The sequence below is a fragment of the Ornithorhynchus anatinus genome, chromosome 11 (assembly GCF_004115215.2).
Source record: "Ornithorhynchus anatinus isolate Pmale09 chromosome 11, mOrnAna1.pri.v4, whole genome shotgun sequence".
Lineage (NCBI taxonomy): Eukaryota > Metazoa > Chordata > Mammalia > Monotremata > Ornithorhynchidae > Ornithorhynchus > Ornithorhynchus anatinus.
Genome location: NC_041738.1, coordinates 50,804,172 through 50,825,841, shown reverse-complemented (window position 1 = coordinate 50,825,841; position 21,670 = coordinate 50,804,172). Strand labels below are relative to the sequence as shown.

The 21,670-nt window shown below is 48.5% G+C and overlaps 1 protein-coding gene across 4 annotated transcripts in view; it reads left to right on the top strand.

Moving 5' to 3' along the window:
- The first annotated feature begins 13,064 nt into the window (after positions 1–13,064).
- LOC103171105 (zinc finger and SCAN domain-containing protein 32-like) overlaps positions 13,065–21,670 on the top strand; it is a 17,543-nt gene continuing 8,937 nt past the window's right edge. For all 4 annotated transcript variants that reach the window (XM_029074465.2, XM_029074468.2, XM_029074466.2 and 1 more), the window contains exons 1-3: positions 13,065–13,117; positions 18,284–18,771; positions 20,421–20,619. In XM_029074465.2, the coding sequence (XP_028930298.1) occupies positions 18,406–18,771; positions 20,421–20,619 (565 nt within the window). In that variant the 5' untranslated portion in view covers positions 13,065–13,117; positions 18,284–18,405. The remainder of the gene's footprint in view (positions 13,118–18,283; positions 18,772–20,420; positions 20,620–21,670) is intronic.

The following is a 21,670-nucleotide window of genomic DNA, read 5'->3' as shown; positions in this document are numbered from 1 at the left end:
AGTGGAAAGAGCCCGGGCTTGGGAGTCAGAGGTCATGGGTTAAAATTCCGGCTCTGCCGCCTGTCAGCTGTGTGACTTTGGGCAGGTCACTTCACTTCTCTGTGCCTCAGTTACCTCATGTGTAGAGAAGCAGCGTGGCTCAGTGGAAAGAGCACGGGCTTTGGAGTCAGAGGTCATGGGTTCAAATCCCAGCTCAGCCACTTGTCAGCTGTGTGACTTTGGGCAAGTCACTTCACTTCTTGGTGCCTCAGTTCCCTCATCTGTAAAATGGGGATTAAGACTGTGAGCCCCACGTGAGAAAACCTGATTCCCCTGTGTCTACCCCAGCGCTTAGAACAGTGCTCGGCACATAGTAAGCTCTTAACAAATACCAACATTATTAAGAGAAGCAGCGTGGCTCAGTGTAAAGAGCATGGGCTTTGGAGTCAGGGCTCATGAGTTCGAATCCCAGCTCTGCCACTTGTCGGCTGTGTGACTGTGGGCAAGTCACTTCACTTCTCTGTGCCTCAGTTCCCTCATCTGTAAAATGGGGATTAAGACTGTGAGCCCCATGTGGGACAACCTGATTCCCCTATGTCTATCCCAGCGCTTAGAACAGTGCTCGGCACATAGTAAGCGCTGAACAAATACCAACATTATTATTATTATTAAAATGGGGATTAAGACTGTGAGCCCCACGTGGGACAACCTGATCACCTTGTATCATCCCCAGCGCTTAGAACAGTGCTTTGCACATAGTAAGCGCTTAAGAAATACAACGTTTCATTCATTCGATCGCATTTTTTGAGCACTTACTGTGTGCAGAGCACTGTACTGAGTGCTTGGAAAGTACAATTCGGCAACAGATAGAGACAGTCCCTACCCAACAACGGACTTACAGTCTAGAAGGGGGAGAGAGACTCTCTCAAGTGCTTAGTACAGTGCTCTGGACACAATAAGCGCTCAATAAGTACAACTGAATGAATAAGTACAATTGAGATATATGAACGCATATATTGAGTGTATTTATACTGAGTTCCCATTGGGTGCTCGGCAGTTTAGTCAGTGAGACTGTCAGAAGTGTAGGTTATTTTCGTTTTAACACTCTGCTTCATCTTTGTTATCAATCTGAAATAGCTGTACATTAGACTTGGATTTTATCTTTGAAATGACCTTGGAGGATTTGTTCCCTCATACTGGAGCTGACTTGCAGTCAGAAGGCTTGCTGATAGCAGGGGCTTTGAAAGAGACTGTTTGCAAATTCATAGGCTCCATGCTTCTGCCTGCTTATTTTTGACAATAATAATGACATTTATTAAATGTTTACAATACACAAAGCACAGTGCTCAGCACTGGGAAGAATACATGAACATTCATTCTCATGGACTCCATGGCCCTCAAGGAGTTCGCAGCTTCAGAACGGGAGGGCAGAACACTAAAGGGAAAAATGAAAGCTAAATTCAATAGTTCAGAAAAAGCAACACGACAAAGGTAACAGTTTATTTCTTAAATCCCCAGGCTCTTTCCCGCTCCACTCTGAACTGCCCTGTTCAAACCGGGACAATCTCCACATTGAGGTTGTAGAGCAGCACTAACTGCCCTTATGTATATATTGGGAATTTGTTTATTTATATTAATAATAATAATGATGGCATTTGTTAAGCACTTACTATGTGCAAAGCAGTGTTCTAAGCGCTGGGACGGATACACGGTGATCAGGTTGTCCCACATGAGGCTCACAGTCTTAATCCCCATTTTCCAGATGAGGTAACTGAGGCACAGAGAAGTGCAGTGACTTGATATTAGTGGTATGATTGATATTATAAAATATTAGTGACTGTCTCCTCCTCTAGGCTGTAAGCTTATTGTGGGCAGCAAATGGGTCTACTAACTCTGTTTACATTGTAGTCTCCCATGAACTTAGTACAGTAATAATAATAATGATGATGGTATTTGTTAAACATTTACTGTGTTTGAAGCACTATTCTAAGCGCTAGGGGAATACAAGATGATCAGGTTGTCCCACGTGGGGCTCACAGTCTTCATCCCCATTTTCCAGATGAGGGAACTGAGGCACAGAGAAGTGGCCAAAGTCATACAGCTGACAAGTGACGGAGCCGGGATTAGAAGCCATGACCTCTTTCCACTGAGCCACGCTGCTTTTCAGTGCTCTGCATACGGAAAGTGCTGTATAAATACGATTGCTCAATTGATTGATTGATCTAAATGTGGCATACGGGGGTGTCCGTCGTAGGCGGGGATGCAGACAGTTCCAGCCTGCAACCTTCCCCTGCTGGCCCGCCCATCTCTCTCTCTCTCTCTCTCTCTCTCTCTCTCTCTCTCTCCCCCCTCCCCTTCCCACATGGATCGCAGAATCCTAATGGAGGGCAAGATAAAGCCATCTGGGATCCAGGCAGATGCCCAAAAGAAATGCTGCCACCTGCACAAGGTCCTAGAGGCTGAACCACTACCCATTCAGGAATGGGATCTTGGAATCACGGATTAGTCAGTCAGTCATTGATATTAGGAAAAGAGAGAAAGAGAAGTAAGTTGACAGTCTTGTGGAACAGCAGTAAGGACCCTCCTCACCTCCCTTCTCTCCTTCAACTGCCCACCCCGTACACTCCGCTCCTCTGCCGCTGACCTCCTCACAGTCCCTTGTTCGCTCCTATCCCGCCATCAACCCCTGGCCCACGTCCTACTACTATTCTGGAATACCCTCCCTCCTCACCTCCGCCAAACTCACTCTCTTCCCCTCTTCAAAGCCCTACTGAGAGCTCGCCTCCTCCGGGAGGCCTTCCCAGACTGAGCCCTCCCTTTCCCTCTACCCCTTCTCCCCTCCCCATTCCCCCTTCTCCCTCCCTCTGTTCTACCCACTTCCCCTCCCCACAGCACTTGTGTATATTTGTAGATATTATTTCTCTATTTTATTAATGATGTGTATATACTTATGATTCTATTTATCTTGATGGTATTGATGCCTTTTGTTTTGCTGTCTGTCTCGCTCTTTTAGACTGTGAGCCTGTTGTTGGGCAGGGATTGTCTCTATCTGTTGCCAAATTGTGCATTCCAAGCGCTTAGTATAGTGCTCTGCACATAGTAAATGCTCAATAAATACAATTGAATGAAGGAATGAATGAATGACCGCAGTTTGTGAGGAGTTTTGAGAAACGATGCTGAGCAAGGAGCCGTATGGAGGAAGGAAGAGCCTAAAGTTAAATCTTTGCAAGCCCAAACAGCAGGAAAAGTTTAAGGAGTTTCCAAATTTTATTTTGAGTCAAGAAGTATCATCAATAAAAATAATAAATTGTGGTATTTATTAAGTGCTTACTGCTGTGCTAAGCACTGTACTAAATACTGGGGCACATACAAGATAACTAGGGTGGACACAGTCCTGGTCCCACTTGGAGCTTACAGTCTGAGGAGATGGGAGAGCTGGTTGTTCATTTTACAAAGGAGGAGACTGAGGCACAGAGAAGTTAAGTAACTTATCCACTGTCAAACAGCAGGTGAATGGCAGAGATACAGTTAGAACCCTGGTCCTCTGACTCCTAAGACTGGGCTCTTTCCACTAGGCCATCCTGATTCCTGAGAAGCTCTTTAGATGCTCTTTTGACTATGCATGCTTTTTTATTTCGTGTTTGTTTGCTTAATACTATTGAAACTGTGCTTTTGGTCAAATCCTAAAATCTATCTTTAGCTTTGTTTAATAAGTTGCATTTTTCTTTCTTTTTATGTATTAAAATAAATATCTGTGTGTCTTGATGTTGAGTGTTTTTACCCTTTTAAGATTTGAGCTCCCCAAGGGACAGGGACTGTGTCTAATTCCCCTCATGTAGTCTTTCCCAGTGCTTAGTTCAGTGCTCTGCACACAGTAAGCACTTGATAAATACTCTTAATTCTAGTTATTTGGGCAACGCTACTGAGGAAGGGGACAGAAAGTCTTAGACAAGCCAACCTCAGCTTTTCCACTGCTTGGAAAAGAGAGGTCAAGGCACTGAATGGTGATAGGGAGAGCTAGATATCTTGGGGTGCTTTATCTGAGATACTGTCCCCACAAAAGAGTGGAAGGCTGAGAAATTTAGGATTTCAGAAAACGCTGACCTCTTTGACCTGGATAGTGGAACAAGGGAATCCACCAGGAGTTCAACCTATAAAACTCAGAACTACAGCTTCAACTGCATAGAATGTTGGGATGCAAAAGAATGGACCCGATTGAATCTAGAGATGGGGGGCCAAGAGAGTTGGTTCAGAGAAACAGCATAGCCTCGTGGCAAGAGCATGGGCTTGGGTGTCAGAGGATGTGGCTTCTAATTCCTGCTCTGCCACTTGTCTGCTGTGAGACCTTGGGCAAGTCACTCAACTCCTCTGTGCCTCAATTCCCTCATCTGTGAAATGGGGATGAAGACTGAGAGTCCCATGTGGGAAGGGGACTATATCCAACCCGATTACATCGTGTCTACCCCAGTGCTTAGAACAGTATGTGGCACATAGTAAGTGCTTAACAATGACCATAATTACTATGATTATTATTAGAAACCAGAAGCTCCTAAAACTAGTTTCAAGAGAAGATGGGGCCTACCGTACAGAGGTGGGTGACTGTGTAACTGCCTGAGGTCTGGCCTCTGGTTTTAACTCTTGTCCACATTCTCCCTCCTGCATTGCTTTGCGGGCTTCAAGGATTAGCATGCAGAGCTGTCCCCAAGCCTCTGCCCAGTTTATCCAGTTGTGGATGACCCTTCACTGCTGTGGCACAATCTATCCTAATGTCCCTTAGCTGACTAGGCTGAAGGATAAGGTTGGGCTGAGGAGACAGGCCTGCTTCTCTGCTGGCAGTGGGTTGGCCCTTTTGGCCCCGGAGATAACGTGGTTGGAGAGGGTTATGTGGGTCCATCATTCCCCACACACCTAGGGAAACTAGTTCAGTGCTTAGAACAGTGCTTGGCACCTAGTAAGTGCTTAACAAATACCGACATTATTATTATTACCCGGCTTGGAGCCCCTGTGTTGCCCTGCAGTTGATGTTACTATCTTAGAAAGGTTAGAACAGTGTCTGTGTTTAAAACGGTGCTTGGCCATAAGTGTTTAACAAATACCATCATCATTATTATCTTGTGGGGCCCTCAGTGGGATCAGCAGCCTCAAGAAGACGAGGAAAGAATTAGACCTGAGGCTCCCGGCCCTCAGTAACTGCTCCTGAACCTCCTTTACCTCCGCCATCCCCAACCTTCCCCTCTGTCCCCCAGCCTCTGTTTTCAAAGCTTGTGAGAAGCTGCGTGGCCTCGTGGATAAAGCATGGGGCCTGGGTGTGTGACCTTGGGCAAGTCACTTAACTTCCCCGTGCCTCAGGCACCTCATCTGTCAAATGGGGATTACGACTGTAAATGCCATGTGGGACACGGGCTGCATCCAACCTAATTATTATGATGGCATTTGTTAAGCGCTTACTATGTGCAAAGCACTCTTCTAAGCGCTGGAACAGAGGCCTTCCCAGACTGAGCTGCCCCTTTTCTCCCTCCTCCTTCCCCCCTTCACCTCCCCTCAGCTAAGCCCCCTTTCTCTCTGCTCCTCCCCCTCTCCCTTCTCCTCCCCTCAGCACTGTGTTCATTTGTATATATTTTTATTACCCTATTTATTTTGTTAATGAGGTGTACGTCCCCTTGATTCGCTTTATCGTGATTATGTTGCCTTGTTTTTGTCCGTCTCTCTCCCCCGATTAGACTGTAAACCCGTCAACGGGCAGGGATTGTCCCTATCTTTTGCCGAATTGTACATTCCAAGCGTTTAGTCCAGTGCTCTGCACATAGTAAGCGCTCAATAAATACTATTGAATAAATGAATACAAGGTCATCAGGTTGTCCCACGTGGGGCGCACAATTTTAATCCCCATTTTACAGATGAGGTAACCGAGGCCCAGCAAAGTGACTCGCCCAAAGCCACACTGCTGATAAGCGGCGGAGCCGGGATTAGAACCCATGACCTCTGACTCCCAAGCCCGGGCTCTTTCCACTGAGCCACGTTGCTTCTCAATAATGAATAATAATAATGTTGGTATTTGTTACGCCCTTACTATGTGCAGAGCACTACGCCCTTACTATGTGCAGAGCACTATTCTAAGCGCTGGGGGAGATCCAGGGTCATCAGGTTGTCCCACGTGAGGCTCACAGTTAATCCCCATTTTCCAGATGAGGTCACTGAGGCCCAGAGAAGTGAAGTGACTTGCCCACAGTCACCCAGCTGACAAGCGGCAGAGCAGGGATTCGCACCCATGACCTCTGCCTCCCAAGCCCGGGCTCTTTCCACGGAGCCACGCTGCTTCTCAATAATTAGATTATAGCTACCTCAGCGCTTAGTTCAGTGCCTGGCAACTAATAAGCGCTTAGCAAATCCCATAAAAAATCACGCAAAGCTTGGGCATCCACCCAGCGGCTGCCCGCAGGCACAGCCATTAGCATCAGCAGGTCGCACTTGGGCGTCGCCTACTCGCGGGGCGGGGGAGGGGGGCGGCGGCACCGGAAGAGGAAATAGGAGGGCGGGACCTGGGCGCTACGGACTACAACTCCCAGGGTCCTCCGCGCGCCGCCTGCCTCCTGTGCGTCATCGGCCGCCGCTGAAACCAGGACCGGGGCCCCGCCCCCTTGGCTGCTCCAGCCAATCATAGCGTAGGTAGGCGGGGCTTTCCTGGCTGGCCTCTCTCCCATTGGTGCGGAGCCCATTCATTCATTCATTCATTCAATCGTATTTATTGAGCGCTTACTAGGGGTAGAGCACTGTACTGAGCGCTCGGAATGGAAAATTGGGCAACAGAGAGAGACCATCCCTGCCCAACGACGGGCTCACGGTCTAGAAGCAGCGGGGCTCAGTGGAAAGAGCCCGGGCTTGAGAGTCATTGGTCGTGGGTTCGAATCCTGCCTCTGCCACTTAGTTGTGTGACGGTGGGCAAGTCACTTCACTTCTCTGTGCTTCAGTTACCTCATCTGTAAAATGGGGATTAACTGTGAGCCTCATGTGGGACAACCTGATTACCCTGTATCTACCCCAGCGCTTAGAACTGTGCTCTGCACATAGTAAGCGCTTAACAAATACCAACATTATTATTATTATTATCTGCTGTGTGGCCATGGGCAAGTCACTTGACTTCTCTGTGCCTCAGTTACCTCATCTGTAAAATGAGGATTAACCGTGAACCTCACATGGGACAACCTGATTACCTGTATCTACCCCAGTGCTTAGAACAGTGCTCTGCACATAGTAAGTGCTTAACAAATACCAACATTATTATTATTATTCTCTGGGCCTCAGTTACCTCATCTGGAAAATGGGGATTAACTTTGAGCCTCACTTGGGACAACCTGATTACCCTGTATCTCCCTCAGTGCTTAGAACAGTGCTCTGCACATAGTAAGCGCTTAACAAATACCAACACTATTATTATGATTAGAAGCAGCGTGGCACAGTGGAAAGAGCCCGGGCTTGGGAGTCAGAGGTCATGGGTTCGAATCCCAACTCTGCCACTTGTCAGCTGGGTGACTGTGGGCGAGTCACTTCACTTCTCTGGGCCTCCGTTACCTCATCTGGAAAACGGGGATGAAGACTGTGAGCCTCACGTGGGACAACCTGCTTACCCTGTATCTACCCCAGCGCTTAGAACAGTGCTCTGCACATAGTAAGCGTTTAACCAATACCAACAGTATCTGAACGTAAGGGCTGTAGGGCTAAGGGTGGGGTGACTATCAAGTGCTCAAAGGGTACAGATCCAAGCGATGGGGATGGAAGCCAGCAAGGGCTGAGGGGAAGGGGGCTCTGGAGCGGTGCGGTCACAGGTGGAAGGCGGGGGGTCCCAGCAGAAATGGGCAAGGGGAAGACTTGGGAGGCAGTAGCGATGAAGGAGAAGAGAAACCGCTGAGGAAAGGGAATGAGGACAGGGGCAGGAAGATCGGGAGGTGGCCAGAGAAGGATCAGGATAGTGAGGTCCGGTGCAAGAATGGGGAGTGATTAGTTCTCCTCCTTGCTCCCAGAAGTTTTGCTAAAATTATGCCGAAAACGCTTCCCGGGATAGATGATCTTTGAACTGTAGATTGCCCCAGCCCCATTCCACACCACTAGGCTGAGTTTTTCCCTTTCCCCCCTCTCCTCCTCCTTCTTAGGAATGCTTCCAAGTCCTCAATCTTGGAGTGACTGCCAGACACTTCTATGCGGGAAGTACCAGATAGTGTGGTGGGGAAAGGGTGAGGGATGGAGTCCCAGCTGGTGCTTTGCTACCAAGAAGGAAGAGAGGGAGGTGGGAAAGTGGGTTGTGTTAGCCAAGCCTTTCCCCAAAGCAACAAGGCGAGGCTCTAACCTCTCATGATGGGAGTTATGTGACGGCTTGGGTTTGAAATTAGTTCCACGTATGTGCAATTATCTAGAATTCCAACAGAGAATCCCAAAGGAAGCAAGAGCCCAGCAGGCAGGAAGTTGGTTGAGGGGGAACCCTGAGAGTGGGGGGGAGTTACCCTGGATAATGATGATGATGTTGGTATTTGTTAAGCGCTTACGATGTGCGGAGCACTGTTCTAAGCGCTGGGGTAGATCCAGGGTCATCAGGTTGTCCCACTTGAGGCTCACAGTTAATCCCCACTTTACAGATGGCACACTGAGGCACAGAGAAGTGAAGTGACTTGCCCACAGTCACACAGCTGACAAGTGGCAGATAAAGGTCCCGGGGGTGCCTGTTCAGGGATGTTTTCCTCGGCTGAAAGGCAGAGTCCCAGGAATGGACTCAAAAATCTCCTGTTTTTGAGGATTTCAGTCAGTTTTCAGTTCACGCTCTCGGTGGGTGCATGTATAATAATAATCATCATATCTGTGAAGTGCTTACTGTGTGCCAGGCAATGTACTCCGTGCTGGGGTGGATATGAGCAAATCGGGTTGGACATAGTCCCTGTCCCACATAGGGCTCACTGTCTCAATCCCCATTTTACAGATGAGGTAACTGAGGCACAGAAAATAATAATTCAGTTGTATTTATTGAGCACTTACTGTGTGCAGAGCATAATAATAATGGTCTTTGTTAAGTGCCTACTATGTACCAAGCTCTGTTCTAAGCACTGGGACAGAAACAGAGTAAATCAGGTTGTCCCACTTGGGGCTTACAGTTTTAATCCCCATTTTACAGATGAGGTAACTGAGGGACAGAGAAGTGAAGTGCCTTGCCCAAGGTCACACAGCAGACGAGTGGCGGATCCTGGATTAGAACCCATGTCCTCTGACTCCCAAGCCCATGTTCTTCCTACTAAGCCATGAAGCGACTTACCCAAGGCCACACAGCAGACTAGTGGTGGATCAGGATTAGAACCCATGACCTTCTGACTCCCAGGCCTGTGCTCCATCCACTAGGCCATGCTGCTTCTCCAAGCATGTATGGGAACTGTTTCTTGTCAGTTTGTCGGGGTATCCCAGGAGACTGATCCTAATGGGCAGCTCCTGGGACAGAGGAGGGTAATAATAATTATGGTATTTGCCAAGTGCTTATTATGTGCAAAGCACTGTTCTAAACTCTAGGGAGGATACAAGGTAATCAGGTTGTCCCACGTGGGGCTCACAGTCTTAATCCCCATTTTACAGACAAGGTAACTGAGGCCCAGAGAACTGAAGTGACTTGCCCATGATCACAAAGCAGACAAGCGTCGGAGGCAGGATTTGAACCCATGACCTTGGACTCCCAAGCCCGGGCTCTTTCCACTGAGCCACACTGCTTCTCACTCAGGGTAGGAATAGGAGGTCCCAAGGAGAAGCTTCAGTGTGGCAGAATGGAAAGAGCCCGTGCGTGGGAATCCGAGGTCATGGGTTCTAATCGTGACTCCACCGCTCGGCAGCTGTGTGACTTCGGGCAAGTCACTTCACTTCTCTGGGCCTCAGTTACCTCCTCTGTAAAATGGGGATTAAAACTGTGCGCCCCACGTGGGAGAACCTGATCACTTGGTATCCCCCCCCAGCGCTTAGAACAGTGCTTCGTACATAGTAAGTGTTTAACAAATGCCATTATTATTATTATCATTATTATTCCACACCCCCGGGGGACTGCTACTGATGCCTGTTCACTTGTTTTGCTGTCTGTCTCCCCGCTTCTAGACTGTGAGCCTGCTGTGGGCAGGGATTGTCTCTATTTGTTGCCAAATTGTACTTTCCAAGTGCTTAGCCCAAGGCTCTGCACACAGTAAGCGCTCAGTAAATACGACTGAATGAATGGCAGAGCCCCCTCCAACGGGCCCCTTCCCCTTCCTCTACCACTGACCCAGTTCTTTGCAGAACCACCGTGAGCCTCCTGCTCCCCAACCTCACCATCGCGTGGTCTACCCGCCCCATCACACCTCCATCACCTTCCCTTTGCCTGGCCTGGCTCTACACTACTCTTTCGGCTCACTGCATCCTTGTTCTCCTCTCCCCCACCCTTCCCACTCTCTCCTCCAAGCCCAATATCACCCACCCACCACCACCCACCTTCTGACTCTAACCACTACGCCATGCTGCTTCTCTTCTACCGATACCGGCTCCGATCGTTTTCGGGTTCTTCACCCCTTCTGTTGGTCCCGTGGAAAGCTTACTGCTCCTGGACACCGGAGATCTAGTACTGCTTTTGCCTGCACCTGGATAGTGATGATGATGGCATTTGTTAAGCGCTTACTATGTGCCAAGCACTGTTCTAAGCGCTGGGCGAATACAAGGTTGATCAGGTTGCCTCACGTGGGGCTCACAATCTTCATCGCCATTTTACAGATAGCTGAGGCACAGAGAAGTTGTGACTTGCCCAAAGTCACTCAGCTGACAAGTGGCGGAGCCGGGATTAAAACACTGGCTAATGTGGGGAGCGAGGGGTGTTGTGGTATTCATTCATTCATTCATTCATTCAATCAATCAATCGCATTTATTGAGCACTTACTGTGCGCGGAGCACCATCCTAGCGCTTGGTAAGTACAATTCAGCCACAAATAGAGACAATCCCTGCCCACAACGGGCTCACAGTCTAGAGCAGGGGAGACAGAAATCAATACAAGTAAACAGGCACTAATACAGATAGAATTAGAGATACATACATATATACATAAGCGCTGTTGTGTGGGGAGGGGGAGAAGAGCAAAGAGAGCGAGTCGAGATGACGCCGAAGGGAGGAGGAGCTGAGGAAAAGGGGGCTTAGTCTGGGAAGGCCTCTGGGAGGAGGTGCGCCTTCAGTAATAATATTTGTTAAGCGCTTACTATGTGCCAAGCACTGTTCTAAGCGCTGTTGTTCTAAGGCTTTTGAAGGGGAGAAGTGTGATTGGCGGATTTGAGGAGGGTGGGTGTTCCAGGCCAGAGGTAGGATGTGGGCCAGGGGTCGGCGGCAAAACAGGTGAGGTCGAGGCACAGGGAGAAGGTGAGCGTCACCAGAGAAGTGGAGTGTGTGGGTTGTGATGTAGAAGGAGAGAAGGGAGGTGAGGTAAGAAGGGCAAGGGGATGGAGAGCTTTGAAGTCAATAGTGAGGAGTTTTTGCTCGATCCGGAGGTTGATATGTAACCAGTGGTGATTTTTGAGGAGGGGGGTGACATGCCCTGGTATTTGTGTCAAGGACTATTCTAAATGCTGGGATAGATACAAGTTAACCAGGTTGGACAGAATCCCTGTCCCACAGAGGGTTTACTAGTCTAAGTAATAAGGGGAATAGGGATTGAATCCCTATTTTACGGTTGAGGAAACAAAGGCACAGAGAAGTCAAGTGACTTTATTGCTATTATGGTATTTGTTAAGCACTCTCTATGTGCCAAGCAGTGTTCTAAGCGCTGGGGGAAATACGAGATAATCAGGTTGTCCCACGTGGGGCTCACAACCCCCATTTTCCAGATGAGGTAACTGAGGCCCAGAGAAGTTAAGCGACTTGCCCAAGGCCACACAGCAAAGTGGCAGAGGTGGGATTAGAACCCACGTCCTCTGACTCACAAGCCTGGGCTCTTTCCACTAAGCCATGCTGCTTCTCCATAATAATGATGGCATTTGCTAAGCACTTACTATGTTCCAAGCACTGTTCTAAGCGCTGGGGTAGATACATGGTCAGCAGGTTGCCCCATGTGGGGGTCACAGAGAAGCAGTGTGGCTCCGTGGAAAAAGCCCGGGCTTAGGAGTCAGGGGTCATGGGTTCTAATCCCTGCTCCGCCACCAGTCAGGTGTGTGACTTTGGGCAAGTCGCTTCACTTCTCGGTGCCTCGGTGACCTCATCTGTAAAATGGGGATGAAGACTGTGAGCTTCACATGGGACAACCTGATGACCCTGGATCTCCCCCAGCGCTTAGAACAGTGCTCTGCATACAGTAAGCGCTTAACCAATACCAACATTATTATTATTCTCTGGGCCTCAGTTCCCTCATCTGTAAAAATGGGGATGAAAACTGGGAGCCTCACGGGGGGACAACCTGGTGACCCTGTATCTCCCCCAGCGCTTAGAACAGTGCTCTGCACATAGTAAGTGCTTAGCAAATACCAACATGATTATTATTCTTAATCCGCATTTAACAGACGAGGTAACTGAGGCCCGGAGAAGCTAAATGAACTTGGCCAAAGTCACCCAGCTGACAAGTGGCGGAGCGGGATTAGAACCCAGGTCCTCTGACTCCTAAGTCCTGGTTCTTCCCACCAGGCCCCGAAGCTTCCCTTTCTCAAGGGCGCAGGGGGCGGGGCCGGATCGTCCGGCGGGGCATGCTGGGAAATGGAGTCCCAAGATGAGGGGGGGCTAGGCTTGTCTGGCGGAGCATGATGGGAAATGGAGTCCCAGGATTAGGGGGCTAGGCTTGTCTGGCGGGGCATGCTGGGAAATGGAGTCTCAGGATGAGGGGGGCTAGGCTTGTCTGGCGGAGCATGATGGGAAATGGAGTCCCAGGATTAGGGGGCTAGGCTTGACTGGCGGGGCATGCTGGGAAATGGAGTCCCAGGATTAGAGGGCTAGGCTTGTCTGGCGGGGCATGCTGGGAAATGGAGTCCCAGGATGAGGCGGGCCGGGCTCGTCCGGCGGGGCATGCTGGGAAATGGAGTCCCAGGATGAGGCGGGCGCATGCGTAGTCCGCCAAGCGGCTCGGCCTTTCCGGCGGGGAAGCTGGCCGAGGTTGGAGGGTGTGGAGGGAGCCGGGACCAGGTGAGTCCTTAGGGGGAGCTCAGCCCCCGCCCCGGCTTCTGGCCTGCTCTTTTCTTTCTCCAGTTCATTTATAATAATAATAATAATGTTGGTTTTTGTTAAGCGCTTACTGTGTGCAGAGCACTGTTCTAAGGGCTGGGGGAGGTCCAGGGGCATCAGGTTGTCCCACGTGAGGCTCCCAGTCTTCATCCCCATTTGACAGATGAGGTCACTGAGGCACAGAGAAGTGAAGTGACTGGCCCAAAGTCGTACAGTTGACAGGTGGTAGAGTCGGGATTCGAACCCACGACCTCGGACTCCCAAGCCCGGGCTCTTGCCACCGAGCCAGGCTGCAGGGAGCTACTGGGGCCACCTCTGCCCGTGCTTGCTTCGAAGCTGAGGGTCAGGATGGGGGGCCAGGGGTCGTTCAGGCCAAACCCCGAGGCCCCCCAGGCCCAGCCGCTTCTCAGCTCCGTGACTTGGGCCAAGGCACTTCACTTCTCTCGGCCTCGGTGACCTCATCTGGAAAATAATTTTGGTATTTGTTAAACGCTTACGATGTGCCAAGCACAGTTCTAAGCACTGGGGAGATACAAGGCAATTAGGTTGTCCATGTGAGGTTCACAATCTTCATCCCCATTTTACAGACGAGGTAACTGAGGCTACCGAGAAGTGAAGTGACTTGCCCACAGTCCCACAGCTGATAAGTGGCAGAGCCGGGATTAGAACCCACGACCTCTGACTCCAAAGGCCGGGCTGTTGCCACTGAGCCACGCTGCTTCTCGCGAGTCCCACGTGGGACAACCTCATCACCTTGTATCCTCTCCATCTCTTAGAACAGTGCTCTACACATAGTAAGTGCTTAACAAATGCCATCAGTATTATTATTAACATCTGGAAAATGGGCATTAAGACGGTGAGCCCCACGTGGGACAACCTCATCACCTTGAAACCCGCCCCCAGCCCTTAGAACAGTGCTCTATAGTAAGCATTTAACAAATGCCATCATTATTATTATTATTATTAACATCTGTAAAATGGGCATTAAGACTGTGAGCCCCATGTGGGACAACCTTATCACCTTGTTTACTCCCCAGCGCTTGGAACAGTGCTCTATAGTAAGCGCTTAACAAATGCCATCATTATTATTATTAACATCTGTAAAATGGGCTTTAAGACTGTGAGCCCCACGTGGGACAACCTCATCACCTTGTATCCTCCCCAACGCTTAGAATAGTGTTCTATAGTAAGCGCTTAACAAATGCCATCATTATTATTATTAACATCTGTAAAATGGGCTTTAAGACTGTGAGCCCCACGTGGGACAACCTCATCACCTTGTATCGTCCCCAGCACTCAGAGCAGTGCTTTATACCTAGTAGGCGCTTAACAAATGCCATCATTATTAATATTAAACTCGAATAAGTTCCACTTCAACTGCACAGTGTGTAGTGTAACGTCGTAGTGGTCCTGTTGAATTTTGAATGGTATTTGCTAAGCGTTTACTGGGTCAGACACTGTACTAAGCGCTGGGGTGGATTCAAGTTAAGTAAGTTGGCTCTCCCCTCCTCCTCACAGGGCTCACAGTGTAAGTAATAATAATAATGAAGGTATTTGTTAAGCTCTTACTATGTGCCAAGCGCCCGGGTAGATACAAAGTTTTGTTTGGTTTTGCTTTGCTGTCTGTCTCCCCCGCTTAAACTGTGATCCCGTTATTGGGCAGGGATTGTCTCTCTCTGTTGCCAAATTGTACATTCCAACCGCTTAGTACAGTGCTCTGCACATAGTAAGCGCTCAATAAATACTCTTGAATGAAAAGTAATCGGGTACGTGGGGCTCACAGTCTTTATCCCCATTTTACAGATGAGGTAACTGAGACACTTGCCCAAAGTCACACAGCTGACAAGTGGCGGGGCCGGGATTAGAACCCACGACCTCTGACTCCCAAGCCTGGGCTCTGTCCACTAAGACTGAGGCATGGAGAAGTTAAGTGACTTGCCCAAGGTCACACCGCAAGCAGTTGACAGAGCTGGGATGAGAGCGCAGGTCCTCCAACTTCCAGGCCTGTGCTCTTTCCACCAGGCTTTGGTGCTTCCCAGTTGATTCGTAATAATACATGCAAATGCTTAAATGGGTTGGAAAACTGCTATTCTGAGATGTGTGATCACAGAACCAGCACACTGTAGCCAGCAGGTCAGTCAGACATGTTGCTGCTTTAAGTGGAACATATTTATAATAATGATAATGTCGGTATTAAGCGCTTACTTTGTGCAGAGCACTGTTCTAAGCGCTAGGGTAGATACAGGGTAATCAGGTTGTCCCACCTGAGGCTTATAGTCTTCATCCCCATTTTGCAGATGAGGTAACTGAGGCACAGAGAAGTGAAGTGATTTGCCCACAGTCACACAGCTGACAAGTAATAATAATAATAATCTTGGTATTTGTTAAGCGCTTACTATGTGCCGAGCACTGTTCTAAGCGCTGGGGTAGACATAGGGGAATCAGGTTGTCCCACGTGGGGCTCACAGTCTTAATCCCCATTTTACAGATGAGGGAACTGAGGCACAGAGAAGTTAAGTGACTTGCCCACAGTCACACAGCCGACAAGTGGCAGAGCTGGGATTCGAACTCATGAGCCCTGACTCCAAAGCCCGTGCTCTAGAGCTGGGATTCGAACCCATGACCTCTGACTCCCAAGCCTGGGCTCTTTCCACTGAGCCATGCTGCTTCTCTACTTCTAAGCAGAAACATCCTAAGGATGCATGCAGGAGAGGCAGATTAGTATTGGGAACCGGTAGAGATGCTGAAACAAAATGTGAGGTGAGTCATCTTGGTGGGATATTCCTGAGTATATTAGTTAAATATTTAAGGGAATAGGGGTTCATTCTAGCCTCAATTCAAATGCTATTGCAAAATATAATTGACTTTTTTATGGTATTTGTTATGTGCTTACTATGTGCCAGGCACTAAGCACTGAGGTAGGTACAAGATAATCGGGCTGGGCACAGTCCCCCATCCCACCTAGGGCTCACAGTCTTAATCTCCATTTTACGGAGAAGGTGACTAAGGTGCAGAGAAATTAAGTGATTGCCCACGGTCACTCACAGACAAGTGGCAGAACCAGGATTAGAGCCTAGTCCTCTGACTCTCTGGTCTGGGCTTTTTCTACCAGACCACACTGCTTCTCGTAAAACGTGACCACATTTTACAAAGTATCCAGAAAATCATAGCTCAGAGCCTCCATCAGGATGCTTTCCCCAGTTAATCCCACTTAGTCTTATTTCCAGCCCCAAGTCTTTTCCCGATTTAAGTTTTGGGTTTATTTGTACATATTAATGGTGATTGGTGATTTTGTGGGTTTTGGGATTTTTTTTTGTCTACTATTAGATTGTGAGCTCTTTGAGAGCAGGATTATACCAATCTTTTAATGTGCACCCCATGTTTAGTACCAGGCTTTGCACCCTATGGGTGCTTAATAAATACTTGTTGACTGACTGACTGTGAATGGGTTTTGATTCATTAGCCTGCCACAGGCATTCCTTCTTTAAAATGCTTCAAAACAATTTTAACTTGATATTTAAGTAGCTATGGAAGGTGAGTTTTCACTAAATATTATTCCAGTGAAAAAGAGAATATAGATGGTAAATATGAAACTGTTTTTCTCCCATCAACTCCAGTGTACTTTTCCCAGCACTCAGCCAGGTGCTGAATACCTGTAGAGGAACAAGGAACCACATACAAACTTTCTTCTCCCATCAGTGCTTGTTTCAAAATTGGGACTGTGTACTCACTTCTCTAGGGAGCCAAAGAGGTCACAGTCTAACAGTGGTGGGTGGGGAGGGCAAGAGATGGTGTGAGGTCAGGCCAGAGGAGCGCCTTGCTCACATCTGTTAGGACGAGTTCCTTGCCTTGTGGCTTTTCCATTTCTTTATTGCACCCTGTTTTCCTTTAACATGAGATTGCGTTTTTGTAGTACTCCTCATTAAGGAAAATACACATTTTCTTGCTCATCTTCTGGTCAACATGACAAAGAGCATGGGCTTTGGAGTCAGGGCTCATGAGTTCGAATCCCAGCTCTGCCACTTGTCGGCTGTGTGACTGTGGGCAAGTCACTTAACTTCTCTGTGCCTCAGTTCCCTCATCTGTAAAATGGGGATTAAGCCTGTGAGCCCCACGTGGGACAACCTGATTCCCCTATGTCTACCCCAGCGCTTAGAACAGTGCTCGGCACATAGTAAGCGCTTAACAAATACCAACATTATTATTATTATTACATACACATAACTGTTTCTTTTGACACCATCATACTGTATCCAGATGGATGTGCATTATCAGAAGATCATTCCTTAATTCTGCCCTTGGGTTCGACCCAAAGAATGTATTTTGCTGGCAGAATTGAGGAAAACAGAACTTTCTTGCGACCGTGGAAGGCTTGTGGGATTCCAGAGAGAGATGCCCGCAGAAAATCTTTGCCCTTCCCTCGGGATTAGAATAGCATTGGCCAAGGGACCGTGTGTCTGTGGACAGAACTGAAGTAAGATATTGTTTGGGTTCCAGTAAGATCCTTCGATCTGCAGTTTTGGAATCTTGAGGGCCGGGATTGTGTCTACGAACTCTCCCAGGTGCATAGTACAATGCTGTGTTCCCACTAAATGCTCAATCAATACCATTGATTCATTCTATGATGGAATAAACATAAACTGGAAAACATATAAGGGCCTCAGACATTTGAATAAAAAAATGAATTAAAAAAATTTGTTTTGCAGTTCTTTGATATACATTTGCTCGGATTGGTGGGGGGGATGGAAAAAAAAAGCTTAGTTGGGACTGAAGAATGGGAACGGGATGGAAAACCGAGTGGAGTGGGTGAGGCGGGCAGGAGTAAAATGAGCCTCGCTCTTGGTCTGGAGCAGCGGGCAGGTGAAGGCACGGAAGGTGGGAGCCTTCTAGCCCCTGGAAGTTCAGGTGGCTTGAGATGACTGAAGCTATTTATCACTCTCTGTTGACATTTATTTCTGTTAATGTCTATCTCCCCCTCTAGGTTGTAAGCTCGGTGTGGGCAGGGAATGTGACTACCAGCTCTGTTGTACTGTACTCTCCCAAGCTTCTAGTACAGTACTCTGCACCCAGTAAGCCCTCAGTAAATACCATTGATTGATTGATACTATCAAGGCTGTCTATTCCCAGGGAGAGCTCCTATGATGGGAACCACCTCTAGGTGAGCTCCCAAGAGAAGCCACAGAGAAACCCACTTCCAGCCCGAGAGCCCAGGGACCCGCCGGAGTGAGGCCTGTTCCCTGAAGCGGATTATGGCGACAGTCCTGGGATCCCAACTCCAAGCCTCCGTGGAAAAGGACTGGGGTCCGAAACCTGCCCCGCGAGGAGAGAGCACCGACTCGGAGACCCTCCGCCGGCGCTTCAGGCGGTTCCGCTACGAGGAGGTGGCCGGGCCCCACGAGGCCTTCAGCAAACTCTGGGAACTCTGCTGTCGCTGGCTGAGGCCGGAGATGCGCACGAAAGAGCAGATCCTGGAGCTGCTGGTGCTGGAGCAGTTCCTGACCATCCTGCCTGGGGACCTACGGATCTGGGTGCAAGACCAGCGACCGAAGAGCGGAGAGGAGGCCGTGGGTCTGGTGGAGGATCTGCAGAGGGAGCCCGGTAGGCCGGGACAACAGGTAAGAAGGAGAAATCCTCAGCTGTGTGATCGAAAGTGGGACTGTTGGAGAGGCGGCCGGTGTGGGAAGGGGTACTTTGGGGGAGGCCTGACAGGAGAAATTTCCCTTCTATTGGAGGGAGCAGCTGGAGCCCACGTATGGATAACCTCAACACTGAGCTGTCTTCCACTTTCTTCTTTTATTTTAAATGGTATTTGTTAAGCACTTACTATGTGCCAGACACTGTATTAAGCACTGGGGTTAGATATATGGTAATCAGGTTGGACATGGTCCATGTCCAAATGGGGCCCACGGTCTTAATCCTCATTTTCCAGATGAGGTAACTGAGGCGCGGAGAAGTTAGATGACTTCCCTGATGTCACACAGCAGACAAGAAGCCATCCTGGGATTAGAACCCGTATCTTTCTGATTCTCAGGCCCATGTTCTGTCCACTAGGCCATGCTGCTTCTCAGCTTCCTTCCCAGAGGGAAGAGGGAGTACCAGTGACTTGATGTCCCCATCAGCCCCTCCTAATACTGTTAAGTATAGTGTCCTAAAGGAGAGCTCCAAGCCAGAGTCTCCTGCCCTAGGCATCAAGACATCCAGCTCTTAAAGTCCATTCTTGCAATCAATCAATAGTGTTCACTGAGCCCTTCCCCTCTAGACTCTAAGCTCATTGTAGGGAGGGAATATAATCTACCAATTCTGTTATATTGTACTCTCCCAAGCACTTAGTACAGTGCTCTGAATACTGAAAGCTCTCAATAAATAAGCTTGATTGATTGGGTAGGAACTGTACTAAATGCTTGGGAGAGTACAGTAGAATTATTAGGCACGATCCCTGCCTTCTAGGACCTTGCCATCTAGTCAAGGAGACAGAATGTAAAATAAATAATGGATAAGAGGAGGCAGTAAGAGAATTAAAATATGTACATAAATGCTACAGCAGGAGTGGAGAAGTGTGAATGTGAATCTGCATGGCATAGAACTGCTGAAGTGGCAGTGTGGGGTGATGAGAAATTAGGAAAGGAGTTGGAAGATGGGGAGAGCAGGAAACTGTCAAATGAGCATAGGAAGAGAGTTGCAGGAGAGGTGAGAAAAACAGAAAAAAGTGACCCGTCCCCTGCGCATGAGGAGTTTACCATCTAACTGAAGTGACAGACATAAAAAAATATTTATAAATAGAGTAGTCAGAATAGGTAACTGAATGTGCAGTTGAATAGGCAAACACTCCTGCTGAGGATGGCTATAAATAGGAACCAAGGTGCTAGAGATGGATGGCTGGTGAGTTTTCCAGAAGAGGCAAATAAAAAAATTCAACCTAGAAATTCCTACAGTGTAATATTTCAAGAGCACCAACATGTGCTAACCCCAGGTAAAATGGCAGGAATCATTAAGGAGGCCTCTAACTCTGACGGGCCGGGTTGCTCAGTTCCCTGGGGGTTGCAGGAAAGAAATGTCCAGGTGGATAATAAGCGCTCCATCCAGGAAGCTGCCTGGCTCTTTCCCAGCTGTCCGAGAACCATTCACAGATTCTCATGCGTTTCTGCGAAAACAGGGCAGTGATAGACTCTCTCTCTTTCTCTCTGCGGTTTTAAGCTCCATCTGCCCGCAGAATCATGCCTCCCTCCGGACTCGGCCATGACGGGTGGTGGGGGTTTCTCCCCAGGTCACAGTCAACGTGCCGAAACAGAAGGTGCTTTCGGATGGACCCACGGAAGGGGCCCAGGAGGTGCTGAACCACCAGATGAAGCAGGAGGAGAGCCAGCCCAAGGAAGAGTTCCAAAAGGAGGGAAGGTGGAGCCCACATCCAGGGCCACAGGAGCCAGCGAGCTATAAGGGGAAGCCCCAACTCCTTCAGGAAACAGGTAAGGAGCATCAGTATGATGACTTCAAAGCCTTGGTGAAGGCACATCTCTTCCCAGATGCCTTCCCTGACTAAGCCTTCTACCTCTTCTTCAACTCCCTTCTGCATCGCCCTGACTTCCTCCCTTTATTCATCAATCCTCCACCCCACCCCACAGCACCTACGTATATATCTGTAATTTATTTATATTAATGTCTGTCTCCCCCTCTGGACTATAAGCTCATTGTGGGCAGGGAATGTATCTGATATTGTTATATTGTCCTCTCCCAAGCACTTAATACAGTGCTCTGCTTTCAGTAAATATGATCGACTGACTGGAGAGAGGGAGGATAGACTCAAAATGCTGAAAATCTTAACACTGATAATTGTGGTATTTGGTAAGCACTTACTGTGCGCCAGGCACTGTACTAAACACTGGGGTGATAGATACAAGAAAAGCAGGTTGGACACAGTCATTGGTCCACATGGGGTTCACAGTGTAGGACGGAGACCAGGTATCTAATCCCAATTTACAGATGAAGGAACTGAGGTGCAGAGAAGTTAAGTGACTTGCCCTAGTTCACACAGGAGGTAAGCGTCAGGGCCACGTTTAGAACCCAGATCCTTTAACTGCTAGGCACCCTTGTTCTTTCCACTAGGCCATGCTGCTTCTCTGAAAAGAACCGCTCGCGACTCTCTATCCCCCTACACCTAAGCCAGATGAATGACTTAATACTATCAGTTTTCATATGCTTTTCTTTACAAGATGATTTGCCCCTTTTAAGAGAGTCCCTAGAGAACATCAGAGGAAGAGTTAAGCTGGGTCTAGCAAGAAGTTCATTAGTACTATTAATAACAGTGGTATTTGTTAACTGCTTAGTTTGTGCCAAGCATTGTGGTCTGATCTCAGGATCTGCAAGGGGAACCCAGAAAGATTTCTCCACCTCCCCGAGGTTCAGGGAGCACACAAGGGCTGTGGTCTTACCCAGGTTAGAGACAAGCCGAAGGGATGAGAAGAACCAAGCCAGGAAACCGGCTCAACCTACTAGGGTAGAAAGTAAAGTTAGTTGTGA